The sequence below is a fragment of the Cariama cristata genome, unplaced genomic scaffold, assembly GCF_000690535.1.
Source record: "Cariama cristata isolate BGI_N322 unplaced genomic scaffold, ASM69053v1 scaffold20472, whole genome shotgun sequence".
Taxonomy (NCBI): Eukaryota; Metazoa; Chordata; class Aves; order Cariamiformes; family Cariamidae; genus Cariama; species Cariama cristata.
The window spans coordinates 102,118-122,604 of record NW_009604708.1 but is presented as its reverse complement, the minus strand read 5'-3'; the positions used below and the strand labels follow the sequence as shown (position 1 = coordinate 122,604).

The 20,487-nt window shown below is 39.8% G+C and overlaps 1 protein-coding gene across 1 annotated transcript in view; it reads right to left on the bottom strand.

Annotated features, from left to right (window-relative positions):
- The window catches only part of DOCK10 (dedicator of cytokinesis 10), a 114,339-nt gene that overhangs the window by 11,345 nt on the left and 82,507 nt on the right, over positions 1 to 20,487 (bottom strand). The window contains exons 33-50 of the mRNA XM_009695718.1: positions 20,371 to 20,487; positions 19,245 to 19,356; positions 18,401 to 18,522; positions 18,201 to 18,315; positions 17,967 to 18,033; positions 17,160 to 17,207; positions 16,393 to 16,494; positions 14,039 to 14,167; positions 13,257 to 13,365; positions 12,388 to 12,525; positions 10,629 to 10,811; positions 9,946 to 10,056; positions 8,470 to 8,685; positions 7,702 to 7,759; positions 7,280 to 7,378; positions 5,425 to 5,531; positions 4,819 to 4,941; positions 3,762 to 3,875 (exon numbers count right to left, since the gene is read on the bottom strand). Of these exons, the coding sequence (XP_009694020.1) occupies positions 3,762 to 3,875; positions 4,819 to 4,941; positions 5,425 to 5,531; positions 7,280 to 7,378; positions 7,702 to 7,759; positions 8,470 to 8,685; positions 9,946 to 10,056; positions 10,629 to 10,811; positions 12,388 to 12,525; positions 13,257 to 13,365; positions 14,039 to 14,167; positions 16,393 to 16,494; positions 17,160 to 17,207; positions 17,967 to 18,033; positions 18,201 to 18,315; positions 18,401 to 18,522; positions 19,245 to 19,356; positions 20,371 to 20,487 (2,070 nt within the window). The remainder of the gene's footprint in view (positions 1 to 3,761; positions 3,876 to 4,818; positions 4,942 to 5,424; positions 5,532 to 7,279; positions 7,379 to 7,701; positions 7,760 to 8,469; positions 8,686 to 9,945; positions 10,057 to 10,628; positions 10,812 to 12,387; positions 12,526 to 13,256; positions 13,366 to 14,038; positions 14,168 to 16,392; positions 16,495 to 17,159; positions 17,208 to 17,966; positions 18,034 to 18,200; positions 18,316 to 18,400; positions 18,523 to 19,244; positions 19,357 to 20,370) is intronic.

Here is a 20,487-nt window from a genome sequence, read left to right as displayed (position 1 = left end):
TTCCCTACAGTATTTCAGCTGACAAGTGACAAGCAGAAGTTAATTGTGAGCTATAAATAAACGTGTCTGCCATATGCTATATGTCTGGCAAAGACTATTGAAAGTAAGATTAAATACTTTTCAGGAGCCCACTATCCTCCAATTTCAGGATTTTAAAATATTAAGCAGCCAAAGTTACATTATCAATGCATATACCTAGATTAATTTCATACTGGCTGGTTTTGCCCTGCAAGGACAACGCAGTCTTACAGATGCAAATTACTACATGGAGCAGTTGAACGTAATGGAAGGGAGACGATCTCCCATACAGTAGGTTATTGGTTTCCACTGAGCTCTGATGTACTGAGTGTCAAGTTGTGACCCGGGATTGTCACTGTGGGAACACTGAAAAGGCCCTTCTTCTTCCCTGTATGCCCTCAGACACAGCCCTTGGAGTTCACAGTAAATCAGACTCTTCTCTGCCCTTTGCTGGGAGAGTACACACCATCCCCACAGCTGATGTGCTGAGGCAAAGCCTTCTGCTTTACCTGCCAAGAATTAGCACCTAATGGAAACTTCCCTGTCTGTATAAGTGAGCAACTCCTCCTATGGTAAGTGAGCGTGTGGTACTCTTTGGTAAGAAAGCTACAGTTGTTTTATCACATCTGGAAAAGGGGACACATCTGCTCTTCAGACATAAACCTGCACCTTACCACTATAAAATTATGCCCTCTAACTTCCACAACTTCTTGCAGAGATAGGAGAACAAAACCTCAGCTCCAGCTTTACCTAATACTGCTCTAGAAACAAGTCTTGAATGTCTTGGCTTATCGGCACAATAAAAGTTTCCAGCTATTCAACATATTTAACAGCTTTTTTTGGGTTTTAATTCAAGAAAGATGCTGACTTCTCAAAACACTCATCTGTGAATAAGATCATAAGCACTGGTTAGTGTGGCCACTTGGTGGTGCAACGAGATGTTGTCACCAAAGGCCCTTAGAATTTCCAGTCTAAAACAGCAGCTGCCATGAGATCCGGCTCTCTGAGCTGGCAAATAAAGCGCTCTGGTAAAAACAACCGACTACATCCTCCCTAAGGACCACATTCCTTCAAACCACCCTTCCAGAGGATCCCTGCAGCAATGCAGTAACCAAATACTGTCTCTGCCTTTGCATGAAGAAGAACGGTTTTCAGGTGCAGCTGCAGATTTTCTTTTTCTACTAAGAACTCCCCAAATTCTCCCTGCAAACAGTATTTGAGGTATTCTTTTGTCCTTTAAGCTGCTTTCTCTGCAACCTTTGTTTCAGTTAAGGAACAGCAGCGTTCCATTTTTACAAAACACATATATGTATATATGTGTTATTATTGATACGATTGATAAGAATGTTTAACGAATAAATGCATATGTGTAAGAATAGATTTTATACATGTGTGTGCTTACGTATGTATCTATCCACAGGTATTTTATGGAACAGTGTATGTGTAAGACTGAAAAGGTATCCCATACCTGCACACTGCGCATCCCATACCTGCATACCGAGTTTCCTTCCGTGGCATTTCTTTTGTAGTGGCCTAAGCAGAGTGATTCATATTGCTTTACACTGGATTAACTGTGTAATACCAGTAAAGCCTGCAACCACAGGCTTTTGGGAGGAAGTGTGCAGTCTGGCAGAAGCTCAAAAAAATGGAATTGCTTTTAATATTTTAAATGCATTGGGCACCGAGCCTGCTTTCAGCATGGAGGCCTGCAATACACTTGGCAACAGAAGGACCAAAAGGCCCCATACCTTTCCACTTGCACAGCCAAAATGGAAACAAGTGGCACACGGGACTGACAGAAAAACAGAAAGGAAACCTTCCAAAGGGAAAAATGTGCAGGCACAACTGGTATATGGGAACAGACTGTTCTCTCAGTCTCTCCTTCCAGGTCGAGCTTCATCTGTAGCTCCCACACCCACCATGGTGCTTTGTGTACTGGTAAGCCCTCCTTAATCAGTTCTGCACATCCACTCCTATTTTCCTTGGTAAACGAGGCATAAGTAATGCTGATGGGAATGATCTACCTTTAATTATTTGCACTGTGCCATACACTTTTGTCACTATGTCTCTGCAAGGAGCAATACAGAGCAGTCCCACTTTCTATCACATAACATCTCTCCTGCAAAAGGAACGGAGGAAGCTGCACTTGTTTGCATTCAGAGCTCCATGTCTGGGGGCACCAGGGAACAGACCGAGCAATACGCAGCTATGAAGAAGTCATATGCTTTTAGAGCACTAAAGCTGTTTAAATGAAGTTGTCCTTGTGGCACTGGCAGCTGAAAAGTCATTGCACTGTAACAGAGATTTTAACCCAGTTCAGCAGAACTGCTGCAGCTAAATTACCCATGTACAAGCAGCTGCCTCTGGGAGAGCCCTGGCAAGAAGTTGCAAGTAGGTGAGTCCTGTTTCCTCCTCCGCTGCCCCCATTTTGAGGAAGGCCAGGCATAAGGAAAACTCTACCCCTCCTCAGGTGCAGCTCGCTTTCTCCTTGCATTTGGCTAGTTCAGCTTTGCAAATCAGTATGAAGAGCCAGGACTCACCATTTCCCTCTGACTCCCGATTTGCTTGCTCCTACAAGGGACCACTAGGAACGTGGCCGCAGCCTGCCCAGAGTGCTCCAGTTACTACAGCCATAGATCACAGACTGACACAACAGCCTTCCTCTTTGGAGCTGCTGCACAGGCCAGGAAAGCAGGCTTGCATTCAAACAGCATTAATGCTACACCGAGGTTTTCAACAGAGGAAGAAGGGGTCCAATCCCGCTCCCAGTGAAGCTGAGAGAAAAACTTCCACTGAGATGAGATGATGCAGCATTGGGCCCCACAGTGCACACACAACGTGGTGACAGATACAGGTAATTCAGGTAACTGAACAAACAGAAGTTAGTTTGCAGGATGCAACAATGAATGAAATAATGTTGTTTCATCTGCCATGAACCAAAGAATCAAGAGCACAGGAAAGTTAATGTTAAGTAACAGTACAGGGAAGGATGGAGGACATGTGAGAAGAATTAAACAAAACATGCAAGAGAACTAGACTTACCACAGCCTTGAATAAGATCAAAAGGAGAAAAGAGCAAATTTCTGCATTAAAATCTAATTAACAAACAGAATGATTCACATCAATCTGTTGTTTACACACCTTATTATTTTAAAGGAAATTGTATGCTTGCCAAAACCAGGTCTTAAAGGAAAATGATGTATTGCTACACTGGTTTGTAGTGGAAGAAAGCACAAAATAATGCTTTGAGGATGCTGAAGCACAGCAGAGGGAATAAAACTACTCTACAGTATATTGCACAGAATCAGAGGCGGCCTGAAAGCAGAACTCAGAGTCAGCGAGAAACACAAAACATCTACTGCATACTGCTCTGCTTTAAGCTCTATTAGAGGAGAGAGCCATGTATCAAAGACATCTGATCTGGCTTTATTTAAGTTTTACTCTGAAAAAACCTGCCCCGTCTCAGTCTTAGTTTTGCTTGATGACATCAAGAACTAGGGCTGACGTACAAGTCTGTTCTCCATTACATCACTAAGTCCATAGCAGCAGTTCACACAGATGCAACTGAGTGCTCTCTCTTCTGAGTAAAATCCTGCTTGGAGTCTGACCCATGAGGCACTTTCTACCCCATGATTCATTGCCAAGTGTTTCCCTGTTTTAGTTTCCCCAAAATACATCAGGATTAGAAGAACATGGCTGAAATCTGTGAATCTGTGGCGATAAAAGAGCGCAAGTTGACTTACCTGCCCATAAAATGCAACACGGTAATAGCGCCCAAAGAGACGTTTTTCAGAGTTCACTACTTCTGCAACCTTCAGGTATGAGCGGTGGATGTCGTAGTACAGATCAGACAGCCTCTACGTTAAGAAACAGGGAGAGGGAGGGAAAGGGAGAGCATGTGAGTACTTTGGGAAATGCCACTACATCTGTGCACAAGCATGGCTTGCCTTAACTAGATTCCCAAACCTTTGCAAAGATGGCTGTACATGCTAAGGCAATAGTTTAACCTTGTTAGCAGTCACTAAAGATTAATTTAAAGGTTTCTGTCATCTTCTGAGCAGTTTTGTGGCAGTAGGTGCCTTTGTGTACAGGGTCCCACAGGAAGACAAGCATCCCACCAGCAGACAGTGGTAGGGACCTACTAAGAGGTCAGAGAACCCAAGTGTCCTACACGCAGGTGAGAGCAGGGTACCAACAACTCCAATTAGCTCCCAATCCCATGCAAATGTACACTATCCACAATTACCACTAAAAAGCACTTTCTTAGGATAGAGAACCAAAATTTCAACTAAGTTAAAATCTGAGGATCTGCTTCCTCAGCATACAGCTTACTGCTACCTACGTCTTTGCTCTTTTTTTTAAATTTAAAACCAGAAAAATCAGTAAATGAGATTATCATCTGGTTATCCGTTATGTATTGAAATTGCCAAGTAAAGAAGAAATGAAGAAACCCTGGAATTGTGAAGAGATCACATAATTTATGAGCAGTTTCTAAACTGAAATATAATGCAAATGTGCTCTTGGTTTAAAAATACATGTAAAAATTCACATCCACTGGCTAACACAAGAGGTTTGTTTGAAAATTTTTTGTTCATTTACTGTTGTGTTGATGCTGAAAAGAGGAAGGTAAGATACCACAGTTTTTTATTCACAGCACAAAGCATTAAAAGGAGGAATTACAGACAGGAAGAAAAAACCATTACTTTTAAAGAAAGTACTTTTTTTTCCCCTAAAAATTTGGATCTTTACTGCTCTCCTAAGGTAATTAAAAACACCCAAACAAACAAAAAACCCCCTTACTTTAAAGTCCCTCTGCTTCTCAAACACCGCAATGATAGGCTTGTTAACCTCAGCAATAAGCTCATATCTCTCAGACTTCCACAGGTATTCAACACACAACTCCAGCTGCTCCACAAGAATATTCTGCAATTCCACAAATACAAATAGTTCAGTGACTTGACAGTGGCATTTAATTAATAGCAATGCAGCAAATGCATATACCCAATTTTTCATTTTTATTCTGTATCTTCTATATTAAGGTTTATTTCAATGACACAAGGTTTAATCAGGTATTGGTGACCTAGCTCTCCTTTAGATAAAAAACCTGAAATAACAGTAACATGAAGATATTTGAATACTCAACATTCCATTCAGAAGAACAGGTTTGCTTCATGGGCTTCTCCCTGCCCTAACTTCCAGCTCTGATACTTAATGTTCTGGTTAGCTAAACACCTATCCCTGCCATTTAGTACAACAGCTATGGTATTTCATTCAAAAGCTGTGATGCCTTTTAATACTGTGTGAAGTACATTCCCACTGTAATTTGTTGTAACATGCACAGGCATCCATTAGAAATAACACTCTCAGTTAATATAGAACAAGTAAATAAATGTTAATGCTGCTGACCTCATTATAGGGAGTATCTTGCATCCCAGAGTCTTCCTTCATAGCACCTTCTTCTTTAATGTTGGGGGTAATGCTCAGAAAAGCAGGCCATCCCATGGAAAATAAGCCTTGAGGTACAAGTCATAACAATGTCAATTAATGACTGAATAACCAGATAATTCAAAAAGTTACTGGATGTCATTAAAACAGAGCTGATTTTATTTGACTGGATTAGTTACTTTTTTCACAGCCCAAGTGATGAGAAGCACAAATGGGACTGACTGAATTGAGAAGACTATTACACATGTTCTCTTTGATGTAACTCCCCTTGCCCAGGTAAAGGGTAACTATAACATCTTCCTGATGCAATCTTATTCCTCTCTTTGGCATTTCGGTTCCTTAGCTGTACAGTGCTGCCAGCCGTTGCAAAACTACACGTGCAACACTCACCTATACAGGAGTTACAGTCACAGGTTGAGGCGAGACAATTTATACTTGTGAAATCAGCACTGTGCCTCCCAGCCTGATCTACAGGCACTTAATGCTACGTGCTGGGACCTGCACTTGTCCCACCTGTCAGGTTTCCTAAGTGAGAGGGGCAAAGTCGCCCTGGGCCCGCCACAGCCGATGGGGACACGGCTGCTCCGGAGCACGCTGTGCCTTTGCTGGTCTCGAGGGCACGCTGGCAGCGGCTCTCCTTATCCTGCCCAGGATCAGCAGAGTAACTGCGGCCCCAACTGAGGAACTCCCTTGTAGAAAGCTCAAGCCAGTGGTAGAAGCTGCTGATGGGAAGGCCCACAAGGGTTAAAACCGAGCTTACATCTAAGCTGTGGCCTTAGTGCAATGGTCGCAGAAGAAACAACTTACACAGGCATTGCACATTACAGATCAGGCACAGTCTGACCCACAAAGATTTTACTACTGTGCTTGAATGGAGAAGGTAAACCTGCCAGTGGAGGTGATGAACTCCTGACAGGGTTCGTGTTCAGTTTAAGAGTAGGAAAATGCTACTAAGGCATAATTAAAACGCTAATCTTTACACACTGAGACAGAGGGGCTCCACCCCTCTGTCCAGGCTTGAAAATCGTTTAAACATAGGTTTAAAATGACCTACAAGTTTCTTCACTCCACCTGCTGTGATCTGTTACTCATGCAAAGTATTTTACTGCTAGTGAACCATCTCCAAAATACTGCTCTTCATAGAAATCTTCCTTCTAAAAGGATGTATTTTTTCATCTCACCTACAGAGACTTCCAAGTGTATCAGAGAACTATGGTCTTCCCAAAACTAACAGTTTTCTCTTCCCCAGATATTTGCTCTTGCCCCCAGAAATTGCTCTTTCTGAAAATTACTGAAATATCTAATGCTGAGAATTACTTTGAAATACACATTTCATAAACTAAATAACCATAGGCATAGAAGCATTTAAAAATACAAGCCTGCACTTTATTACTCTAATAAGTATCACAGATTAAAAATACATCTTTAGCTATACTAAGTTAGATATGGACAACCAGATATTAATTCCACCCCTCTGCCCTCCCAGCTTTCAATAGTCAAGGAATTGGACATGGATTTTTGTGCTAGACACCAATTGACCTGAGAGGGATTTCTGTTGCCAATGAAGAGCAGACTGCGCTCTTGCTGAAAAAGCCCTTACCCAGAGACATTCTGAGCAATTCATCAAAACAGCCAAAGAGCATCAGGAAAGTAACATATAATGTTTCTGAGATTACTTGCTTGCTATTACAGCCACCAACATGCACTATAAATATTTTTGCTTTGGTAGATATTTTTCCAGGTCAATTGGAGAACAGTAATTTGATTCCCTAATTATGTTATTTGACCCATAAACAGGCATGGTTAGAGCACTCACTTCCTCCATTGTGAGTTGTTAGTAACACATTACTATCAGAGACTTGACCATCTTCCAGGAGCATACGTGAGGTACAAATCTTTTCCATTTTCCAGTAACCTATGACAGTGTAAGATGGTATTAGTATACTGCTACTGGTATGTGTTAATACATGCATATTTAATAACAACAGACTAACAAGTGAAGCATTCTCTTTTAGCACTAGCTTACTAAACATTTAATTAACCCTCTTTATACAAAACACACACTTTCACTGTTCCAGTGCTAAGACTAGCATTTATTTTAAGAATAAAACATTTGGGAAGAATTCAAGCAGCTTTAAGAATACTTCATATATAAGGAAGGAAAGCAGGACAGCCAAAAATTATTTTCAACATTAATGTTCATAGATACATAGCTGGTTTTGAATATGTTGATCTTACCCTTTCTTTTCAGGTACTCTGCAATGAGAGCGGCAATATGAATATAGCACATGGCAGCCTGTAACAAGAGACCAAGATACATGTATATGTTAAAGTACACCGTACAACTTGCAGCATACATGTGATAAGGAGAACATACTTTCATCACTGTCAAGTCATGCTGCAGAAAAAAGAGAAGAAAAAATTAATATAATCATTTAAGAAAATAAAGGATTGAATGACGAAATCCTTCTTGAGTGTTAATTGCACTAGGTGTCTTAGGTAAAAGCATAGATTTGCTCAGGAAAACCGTTAAGATTACTTAGCAAGTAAGATATTCCTGGGTTATGCACTGGAGTTTTGCATCACTCATTTAGTTTTGATGAAAAGGACAATGCATTATAAACAAAGCTCCTCTCCTATGCCATAATGGAGGAGAAGAAAATCCTTTACGTAAGCTATGCATTGCTCATAACCCCATCAACACTACAGCTACTGGGCCCGTTAGGGTTAAGCACTGGAGGTGCTAACGTGATACTGACCACAGCTTCTGTGTCAGACATTTTCAAGTCTTGCTCAAGCACATATCAGGTAGTCATGATTAGGCTAACTGCAATAATGGGCACATCACATCTCTAGGTGTTTTTCAAACCTGTCTTCCTCTAACTTCAAGTGTATGAGAGACACTGCATGATTCTCTTAAATCACCACTGCTGTCTTTCAGAGTCCTTTTCATTAGAACTTCTCAACCTAAAGACAAATGGATTTCCTATTCATTTATTTAATTACCTCTGATAAATCTCCATTTCTTGCATGAATCCTGGCCATGCTTTCAAGCCATGTCCTACGTAATTCAGGTGTGCTGGCATATGAATTTGCCAGGCTGTACTGCAGATCCACAAGCATCTCAGGGTCTTTCTCATGCTCCTTCATCTGAGCTGTGGCCATCAAAACCGTTCTGATGCGTTTGGTCAGGTCCTTCACCTCTGCTGGGAAATTAATGTTCTTTGGGAAAGATAAGCAATACATCACTTAAACCATCCAAAGAGCCACATGCAGTACCCCTGAATGAGCTAAAGTCCTGCTTATGGAAAACCTTCTTCCCCTTCCCTAATTCAGTAGGCATTGAAGCAGAGTCACAGTTGCACAGTACATACACCTTGTACACAAATCCTTGACTTTTTTACTGATGTGTCATAGCACCTACTAGATATCCCAGTCCGCCAGCTGTACCACTGTCTGTATGCAACAACTCTGCTGAAGTCAGCAAACTGAAACATTTGTTCCTTGGTTGCTTACTGGATCCAGAACTGGATTCTTGTACACTTTCAGCTGATGAAGAGCACTGTTGCTACAGATAGCCCTGCTTAATTACACTCACAGCATGTTTCACTGCAGTGAATAAAGCACAACAGTCTGGCTTCTGGCTTTCTCACACTGAGCAAGATTAAAACGGAGTCATCGTATTACTCCTATCAGCTGTTCTCAACATATTTAACTCCGCTCTGTGGTTTCTCTTTTTCAGATGGGCAATGAAATACATCTATTTTCGCCTAGTTGTCTTTCCTTAAAAGTATAAGTGAATCTTATTTAATAAGACGTCAAATTGCTTATGGTAATTATCTACCAATTTGCTTACATCAACCTTATTATTAACCTCAGTGGAGATACCCTAAAGTCACCTTCAGAGAAGGAAAAACACTTCCAAAGTATAAAATTTAAAATGCACGTTCACAAATGTTTGGACAGGAATTGTAAAAATTAAAAACCGGAATTATTTTCCAACACCTTTAGTACAGACAATGAATATAATAGCAATGGTAACTAATCTAAGAGCTAAGTGCTCTTTTCAGGGGATTAGCAAGCTGTTACAAAACCCAACTGTTGTGCATGTTTTTGGTACAACATTTACTGAACAGACTAAAGGGACAGTTTGTAGACTAAAAATTGTTTGTCAGCTGCAATTGTGCTTCATTAGTCACAATGCACGATATCTTCTCTGACATCAGGCAAATGATCAAAATAAGCAATGAATAACAAATAATACAATTTTCAAATAAAAATATCTTTTTTGTTTTAAAAATTATTTTCAAGTTTCTGAATCACAAACATTTCCATGAATTTCAGGCTGCCTGAAAAAGGCACACTATGAATGCAAAAATCACTGTCTAATAAAAGCCATCAATTTTATTCACTGAAACACTTACTCCTCTGAAATTGCTGACCTTTTGCAAGAGGTAGTAATTGACAAAAAATGTTTCTTACTTTCATCTGCTTGTCTCCATTAGCAAAATTATTTATAATTGCAAGTGAATGTTGAAAACGAGATCCACCAATCCCTGCATCCGCTATCAGCTGGCTCACTGCTTTGATGAGCTGTATGCAGGGGGAGCAAACACAGGGTGCAATTAGAAAGGAAAATCAAAGTTTCTGAACAGTTTTTAATCCCTATTTTAGTATGACTTTATGTACCAGGCTAGCAGAGATGCTCTTTCGTATGTCTCTTGAGAAGATAACATCTACAAACACAAGGACTGTGAGCAATCTTTGCAATGTTTGTAATTGCTCACATTTCGCCATGTAAGAGCATTGCTACAGGACTTACATTTCTGTTACTATACTATCAGATTCTGTTTAGTTCCTTCATCAGCTATGTTCTCACTGCTGTAAGCAATGCATGTGAATCAAGAATAACCATTTATATGGCTATTTATTGGCTATATGGCTACATTCACAGCTGTTGTCTCTCCCTGGAACAGAGCCGAGCAGTCCAAGAACAGCAGAGAATCCAGCCCAATGTTTTCAGACTTGGCAGGAAAATCAAGCTGCCACAGAGAACTGCCTGTCTGAGGACTCCAAAAGAATTGCTTTGCTACAATGCATGAAAATAATAATGATAAAAAACAATGCACATCAGCTAAATACCGATGATCTCACACTTCACTTACCTGTAGATGGGATCTAACTATTGATTTCTGCTTATTAAATTCAAAGTTCTTTCTCATGAAAAAATAAAGAAGAGCAGATGCCTCTGTCTGCGTCGAACGTGACCTATGGTTGCAACACTTCAGGATTTCATAGCAGAGTGAACCACAGAGATCTGCTTGTCCTTGGAAGAATGCTGATGGGAACTATTGAAAAAAAAGTGTGAATGTGTTTAGCACTACTCTCAGGCCTTGGTACAGTTATTCTGAGCCTATACTTTTTTCTGTTACGCTTTCAGTAAAAACAACTCTCTCCCATATTCATTGATACCAGGGTTTAGTGAAAAAGTTAGACCACCCATTAAACACGATCCCATGTACAAATTAAGATGTACACGGGTTTTCATGCAAACACCGTACGCAATGCAACAATCAAACTGGCCTCCAGGAAGTCCAGACAGCAGCTGGCACACAGAAAGCGTAAAAGCAGAGCAACCTATCTGCAAGGAATGCAGAACAGCTAACCAGGAAAAGCGTCTGTGGGGTTCTGCACTACTATAAAAGCTGTTCAGGACAAAGAAAATACTTTGAGTAGCAAAGTCAGCAAACTTCCAGCAGTCAAGGGTTTGAACAGCAGGAGACAACAGAGAGTGAAGGATAGCTCTCCAAACCATATCTACTATTTATCAGTGTGGTGAATATAACAGAAAACAGACCGAGGAGAAGTGGAAGACGTACATATTGGCTACAGATCTCAAGTACCACCTGAGAGGTTCTGCTGCAGGAACCACGACTGATCCCTGTTCCCACAGAACTATGAAGAGAGAATTCAATCCCAAGAGCTACAGGATGAATGAAAAGGGCAATCCTGGATATTTATGCATCCTCCCCATTGCACAGAGTTCTTCTGTTCCTGACTGTCTGGTATGTAATTTAAAGCTGCCTGTGGATGGTTTATTTTGTATTTCCCCCATGTCCTCAAGCTACATGATTTCCTCCTCCTTTCCCCTCAGATAACAACCAGAAGGAGGCCACATGGTTTAAACTGATCTACACTGTTGCGTTTCATAGAAACATCTGGGAGATCAGGCCAGCCGTGCTTATTCTCACTTCCCCACAGCAATTGTTATCTGTGTGCTACATTCTGGTTAGTTTTAAGAGGATCTCATCTAAGTCTATGACTTGGAAATTGTGCAGCTTTTGCAGTTTGCACAAAGTGTCTAATTGCCCATGATAATTTATGCATGTGCAATACAAGCAAGTAAACAGTTTGACACATAAGCATGCTTTTGTCCAAAAACTCTTCTATGTTGAAAACAAGGTATTTGTAAAACTGTATTAGTTTGGATGAACTTTTGGTGAAGCATATGGAATACTCTCCTGCTAGCTCCTCTGGGGACAACTGTAATCATTCACTGCTGGATTCTTCAACCGGGTAGCTGCCATGAAGGCCATGGACCTCTAGGATTTCAAGTTTTCTCCCACAGGTGGTAAAAGCACGAAAGCCAATGACATAGCCAGATACTACAGACCTGGACATTACTTACCTATTTACTTCACAAGTTTCACTTTCTTAGTAAATTTTTTATTTTCCAGAACAGAACTATTTTTTCAGATATTGTGAACTTCTTGCTTTTAATCAGCAATGCATCAGAAGATCTTTGTCAGGAATGAGCATTAATACAGCGAAGTTCAGAACTCTTTCAAAGTAGCCAACTGTCCTTAAGCTGCACTTGCTGTAACATATTAATAGGTCAGACTAACAGAATAAAACCATAGTTACCTTGCCTACAAACAACCGTAGGGCAGCAAAGACATGCTTGAGAGTTGCTGATGACTGGTTGATTTGCAAAAAGAGCATGTGTGTGTCAAAGACTTTCTTCATCAATGCATTCTGGCAATCAGATTGCTGGAGCTGCCTCTGAAAAGTTCACAGACAAGACAGGACATTCTGGTTATTAAAGTGAATAAACAGAAGAAGGTTCTGCTGGACTTTTCATTGGAGTGTTCCTAGGGACATGCTTTTTTCAATGTAAAATCTCAGTGGATGAAGCATTCCCAGTGTGCTGCAGACTCTTTTTACTTGCAGTTTTTCGAGGACAGCACTTTCCTATGTCTGTACTCCTACTTGTGGGTGGTATACACTAGATTTAAAGGGCTAGAGTAGCAGAAAGTAGACACTAAATCTAAGAGGAGTTGCCTGCTGTTTTGTAGCCGTGAGACCTTCAGCAAGTTATCTGGGCCAATATTCACAGATCAATTTTTAAAGAGGCAGAGGACTCACCTGCTGACTTGAAGAGATACGGATGATAAGCACTTCAGAAATCTTTTGTCTAAAAATCTCTGAAATCTAGTGGAATAAGCCTGATTCAGATAGGGTGACGTATTAGTAGATGCATGACCCTTTCATGCAGAGCAGGGCTGCCCATAGCATATGTAGGATGCTCTTCTTCCACATCCTTCTATTCAGTTTGGGTACTATGAGTCAATTCCTTCATAAAATACCTTCACTGAGGACTAGCATATCTTATTTCCCTATCCTGCTGTCTCAGGTATTTCAAGTTTTCTGTGTTCCTGCTCCCCAAGGCCTTCCCCCTACCACATATCCCACACGACGCCAGCTGAAGCTGAAAATGAAACAGCAAAACATACCTGGTGATTCAGAGTGTAAAGACACAACAGGTCAAGGATTGTGAGGGAAACTTCTGTAGCAATGTTTGCCTCTGTGTCTACATACTGTACAATGTCTGTTTCATTGGAGCTGCCTGCAACACATAAAAAGCAAGATGACAAAAAAATCTTCAGAGTGTAGTTAAAGATGATGTAACTCTGCAATCTGGTCATTAAGTCTCAGCACAGTGGAGATGGAGTCCTAACCGTACATTTAACCAAAGGGATATTTTGAAGAAAACTGCTCAGAGATGAAAGGGGAGGGAATTTGAGTCAACTTTTACCATCTGCACCAGTGATGTGAGGATATTCTTTCATTGTTTCTGTTCATCCTCAAAGGAGGAGAGAAACCTAATTGGAAAGTGGCATAGATGACTTCGATCTCATCATTTAAAGAACCTTCTATCATGAAAAGGTCACTTTTATTGCTACACCTAATAAATGTAATGTTTCAGCCAGTGTACATCCACTTGTACAGCAAGGTATATAACCACAGAGGCAACGGATGTTGGGAAGGGGGGAATAACTTGTCGTTAAGGCTATTTAAATATGTCAGGTTATTGTAATCAGTTTTGTTTCTCAGTGAACTTTGACCAAATTTAAGCTTCTATTGCTTAGCCTTCTGGAAAATGGAGAGTCAGTTCTATGTTTAGGCTCTTGTCTTCAGGCTGTCTTTCACTAGCACTCATGAAAACAGATTTAATTGTACAGAGCCTGATGCAAAACCTATAGAATTCCAGAGGGAAGTAAATAATTTTTTGTACTTACTTGCAGTGCTGTTGTCTATCATCTGCAATAGTTTGGGGTTAGAAAGTGCATTTTTGCCACGGATTATTGGTAACGTTTGAGATCTGGGATGCTTGTGGCCATCGTGACTAGAAGTAGAATGCATCCTGAAATTGAAAGGTACCATTAAAAAACAGAAACAAGGGATAAACTATCATGCCTATACAGAATTTTTCCATGTCAGTTAGAATTTTCTGCAGTACTTCTCAAGGGTTAAGTCAAACAAACTGATGCAAAATTTTTCAGAGAAACAAAGATAAGAAGAAAGTCAGTGAGGTGGACAAAACAAACAGATGTGCTGTGATTTCTTGAGATCACAGGAGACAAAACACTCATTGAGCACTGAAAAAAAGCATTAGCTTAAATAGCTGGTTGATGCTTAGAAAACTGCCTTTGGGTGAAGAGAAAATGAGATGAGTTCTGTTAACTCAGAATTCAAGAAAAATATATCCTGCTCATGAAAGAACTAATACAACTTCTACAGGGGGAAGAAAATGATGACAAACTGACAATGACAGTAAAGATAGGCATGTGCGTATGTGTGTGTTCTTTTAACCCTCTTTGATGCTGACAAACACAACATTAATTTATAATGAGAAGCTTAGAACTAAAATACCAATGCTTATCACATTTTTGGAAAGGATTTTGAATTTGTAACCATTATAGAATTCAGCAAGATTTAACACCTCTCAAAATTCGGGTCACTTATTAAAATACACTTTTATTTGATTTCTTTAAAAAAATGCAGTCTCCTAAATTTGCATAATTTAAAAATATTCTAGGACAGAATTACTTGCTGCACCTAGCTAAACTCTCTTTTATGTTTTTTATTTTTACAAAAATAATTTAGAAAATTAACATTTCAGATTGGTACGGAATTGATGGCCAGACTTTTGCCAATCAATGTGATAAAGTCTTCCATTAATGATCACAGTGGAAGGATTTGGGTGGACATCCTGGCAAACTAATGGGTTTGGAACATGTGGGAATTAGATCTCAAAGGGGGTTTTTGTGGTGTTTTTGGGGGGCGAGTGGGGTGGAAAGTCTGGTTTCCTATGAACATTTCAGCAAACTGAAGTACATAAATGTAAGTGCAATTTAGAGCTGATCACCAGCAATACTTCAACTCTCAACTCATCAAAAAATGCTTTGTATTACAACAGGCCAAACAGATAGCCATTCGGACAACAAATGCTGATCTGTGAGGGGCTAAAGTGTGCAGGTCCTGGAGACAGCAGAAATATGACTTTATTTTATGGATTGCCACCATGTTGGTTCATCTGCAAACATGTAACAAAACAACAGCCTCCTAAAGGCTGCTTGCCAGTTCCAGCTGGGGTAATGAAATCAATGCTGCTTCTTGAAACTGTACAGTAGAGGAACAAAGAAAGAAGTATGGCAGAGAAAGCATCTTTTCTCCCCTTTGTTCCACTCCAAGAGCATGCTTATAACAGTGAGCATATTCTAGCTATACGTAAATGAGGAAAGTCAATGATCCAAACTCATGAGGAAGGGGGACTTTCTCACCATGCTCTTAGATACAACAACAACCTGCACAGAATCCAAAGTTTGCTTTCTCTCAATGTTTTACATATAATGTTTACTTTATTAACATGAAAAAGATCCCACTTTCCCCTAAAAGGATCAAAAATATTATTAAAGATGTGCTGCACCTGCAGCTTATTACCATGCAATCCATGAAAATGATTAAATATTGCAATATTTAGACTAGGAAGAAGGAGGAAAAAAAGACTAGGAAAGAAAGATTCTCTAACTAGCAACATGGACATAACAGTATAGGACTATGCTACACTTAGCAGCATGGAAGTAAAAAGACAGGTGTCAAGCAAACCTCCTCTTACGTTTCGCTCTGTTTTGCTAGATACTTTCCCCTCTGCAACCCCACGTTATTGGGGAAAACCAAATCCCCCAATATCATAAGTAAATATCGTTAGATATTTACCCCTAAATCAGTAAGACTCCATGAAAGCATAAGGTTGCAGATCTATGAATTCCTTCAGGTTGGGGAAAACTGTGGATTATCTTTCAGATTGGGATCTGAGCTTAAAACAAAAGCTACTGTTTCTGCAATGCCTAACAATATTGACAGTAACTAAGGACTCTTCTGAACATAACATTTTAAACAACAGCTTATAAGTCAAATTGAAGTAAAAGGGACTCAATTGTTTTATGGTTTATGGCTTCGAGGGGTCTGAAAAGTGTTACATGTCATGTCAACCTCTTTTCAGTCAACACTGTGACAGTGTACTGAGGGCTGGAGGATGATAAAGATCGTGGTTTTATAGGAGTTAATAATACAATGTGTCTTTACCATTGCGAGAGAAGACCCGATGCCTGGCCAGAGGAGTTTGAACCTTTAAGGGTTCCATTATTCTGGGTGGCCTGAACAAACTTAAAAGCTGCAGCAATTTTCCTGTTAAGAGAAAAAAAATGTTAATGTGTTGTGGAACATGACACTGATTTTGCCATGCCTCTGAAGAATAAATACAAGCCTGACAAAACCTGCCATGGAGTATGAACCAGTTCATCTGGTGACCTTTTGTTTTTCCACAGTATGACAAATAGACAAGTTCACAGTAGTAATATTAAATTAAAAATGAAACATCGAGACAAACTGTGCATTTCACATTTCACAGCTGGACCATGATCTCATGCTTTTTCAGAGAGTGGATAGAGATGAAGATTTTTTTTTAATATTTATTGCTGTGGAACATTTACCTATGCCCATTAAAACTATTCTTTCCCCTATATGGATGGAAAGTACAGTGTTCAAGTTCCTTTGGCATACACACAGAAATATGGTTGAGAATGGCCCAGTATTTTGGGTTATAAATGCAATAGTTGTTATCGTATCATCACATGCAATTCATCTTTTACACCAGGTGTGTACTCAGATGTCCAGAGCATCATGATAACATTGTTTGCATAAAAGAAAAAATCAAGCATACATTGGCTTCAGTATGTCAGACTGATGCTTTCGGGAGAAAACTGATAGGTACACTGTCAACCTCATTTAAGTCTAATGTAATGCAGTAATATTTAAATACTGTAACATACAGTCTATAACTAGAGAATTACCTTACAATATTGCGTTTTCCTAGATATCTGAAATTTTGCAGACAAACCCTGAAAGATAAAACAACACATTTTATGTCTATTAATGGCTTCCTAATTATGAAAAAATTATGAATTGTAGTGCCTCGAAGAGACCTGTGGCATATGCACCTCCTAGTAAGCAAACAGAATACAATGCAGCAGTTTCCAGCCTAGGAATGCACAAGATGTGGCACCACTTTCCACACCCTTGCTCCCTTTCTCCATGGTTGAAGAATCCTGCTTGGTGAGGAGGAAAAGGCAAAGACTTGGCTGCAAAAGCATTGCTTCTTCACCAGTTGAAGTTAAATAACTCGCTTTTCATTTAGAAGATGGTGAGGAAAACCTGAAAACAGCTACCTGCATGGATTCTGCAGGCGTGCATAGATTGGATTAAGCAAACCACCTTCGAGATGTGAAAAGCAGGTAATTCTACATTGCATGTTTTTTCTTACAGTTTGGAAGTTTTGGGGAGCTAAATACTTTTCTTTTCTCAAGGGAAGAGTAGAATCTCAGTCCCAAATAGGGAAACTACTGTGAAAATCTCTTTTAGGAGGAACACCCAGAGCTTTATGAGCCCTGTTCATGGAAATGACCAACATATTGGAGGATATGGATTTTATCAGTAATGTCTCATTATGACTTGGGAAGATTATGGCAAAATAATCTAAGATACAAGAGCTAACACAGCCTATTCCACTAGTGGACAAATCCAAAGAGAAATTATTTGCAGCAGTCACTTTAGAACATCATCATTTAACATAAAATCAATCAATCATAAAGTGAACTTACTCTAAAATGCTGAAAAAGTCTGTTATTTCTGAGAATGGTGCTCGCAGCCAGTAGGAAATCAGTGCGTCTAAAGGGAGATATTAAAATATATTATGTATTTGTTACAAGGAATTAAACTTGACCCAAAGCCTGTAAAATACACTAATAATTATTCTAATTTAATGTTTGTTTGGATTCAGCATTCACAATATTTTACAACAATGTAAATTAGGTAGTGAGTGCACATTTTCTTACCTTCCGAAATGGTTTTCATAATGTGAAGGAAACACATAAGAAGGCTTCTAGTTTCAGCTTGATCCAACTTGTCAAAACGAAGTGTTGATCCAATCAAAGACAAAGGTCTCATGATCTGTTGAATTGGCAGCAAAGGTCCTTGTTAAGTATAGTGACAGGCTTTCACCTCTAGTAACTGTTTTCAACATTTGTACATGTACCTTTTCACACGTGTCAGTTCTCTCACTGTTTTTTTCATTGGTACTTGGGTTAGATTCAAGACTTGCTAAGGAAGCTCTGGAGTCAGCATGGTTTGCTGCAGAGATAGCTATTGATGAAAAGGCTGTAAATGAAAGTCATAGCAAACATGCTAAACTAAAACATTTATGGATATAAAAACTAACAAGAAAAATGGAAAACTTAAAATGTGTCACATGCTGGATTGACACCAATGCTTTGAACTTCCAATAGCAAAGCTATTGATGGGTATGTTTAGTACTGAAAACGTGCAACAAGTTGAAGTAAAATGATTCAGTTTGCTGTTATTCATGGCATTAAAATGGCCTGTTACATTCTGTAAGGTCTGACCTAAAGCCACAAAAATCAGTGGAAAGATGCCCATGTTCTTCCTTGAATTTTGAAAAGGGGTTCGGAGGAAATGAACAAAGTAAGTTGTGTTTCTACCCTTCCATTAAACCTGGAACAACTAAGAACACTTGCCTCCAAGAGGCTTCAGGAGCTTTCATGAGAAACCTTGGAACTATTCTTAAGTCAGGCAGAAACTACAAGAATGAACTTAGGCACAGGGATTTGTGAGAGCCTGAATACTGGCATCGTTCCAAAGCAGGAGAATAAATGAAGCAGTGGAAGAAGTGCGGCTTCACAATAGAAAGAAAAGTCAATCCAAAAACGCCCAAAGGGAAGAGAAACATTGCATACCATGTTTCCCTGAATATTGTATAAAATGGGTTAATGATATCGTCTACAAATACTAAGCAGAAAGCACAATGGATTGAGATACACAGAAATCTACCTCTGTGTGTATGTTCAATCTGTCATTTATACCTGCTATAGAGTTCAGAACATCTTTGGAAAAGGACGTGTCCACAGAGTTTGCATGTTTCATTGCTGTCTGGCTCTGAAATCCTCCAGCTGTGCTCAAGTCATCCCTAGATCCCTGTATTTTGAAAGAAACAGAGCAAACTCCAGTAAATGATATCACTCATAACTTTCATAAGGACAGCACACCCAGTAGGCTTTTCTTAGACACTGAGCTTGAAAACCTACTTTCAGCTGTTTAGACGTGACAGCCTTAAAAGATCAAGGCTTGCCACAATACGCTGAATAGTTACCTGCAATATGAAACCCTCTCATAATTGAAGTTGTAAAGTACAGATGAAGTCTAACTGTGTTTGCTTCTTAAACACTAGCACAGCATTGGGAAAGGAGCATTAACTGCTGTTAGCAATAATCAGATGAAACAGGCTCATTTGCTGGAAGGACTGAAAGATACAACACCCCTGCAGAAATCTTTTTCTAGTTTTCAAAGCAGGGCTATGATTCTAACATACCTAATCTTTTAAGAAATAAGCAAACATGCTCCTCCACATGTGCAGTTTATACAGACATTTTCCATGGTGGTAAAGCTGGTTTATGATGTTTCTGTACCCTTTTACTCTTTCAGCTACTTGTATGCATTCCCTCTGCTTCCTAGTATAGTTCATCGTCCCTCTGTTGTACCAGTGAAACTGCTTGTGAGTTCATGACGTAATCCTGCAAAGAATCTGCGGGTGACGGGAGTTTTTCTTTACAACAATGCCTCCCAACCACTTGCCAAGGGACCTGCCTGAGGACAGGGTCCTCAGCCCCCAGCCTTCGGCACCAGGGCAGACCAACTGGCTGGGGCTGCAAACCTCTAACTTTTTCCAGTTCCGGGACAGCCAGCGTCCTGGGTCTGCTCCAGATCCACAGTCTGTACCCTGCCAGTACAGACTCCTGGAGCCCTGTAGGTACTTTGCCAATTGAGACCTTCCAAATTAAACACCGTGGGTGCAAACAAATCAGCATTTTCAGACCTGCATTTTGTTAGCTAATTTGTTACCAGCATAAACTTGGATCTCTTCGCACCAGATTGACTGGGTCTGACCTCAGCTTTATTGTTTCAGTGTTCTGAAAAAATCACATAAAATACCTGATTGGAAGTATTGATATTGAAAAGGAACATATCCTTCATGTAAATCCTTGGCATATTGTCCAAAAGCATTCCATAGAGTGGCATGTACAGGTTTGCTATTTGTGCCTGTTTTGC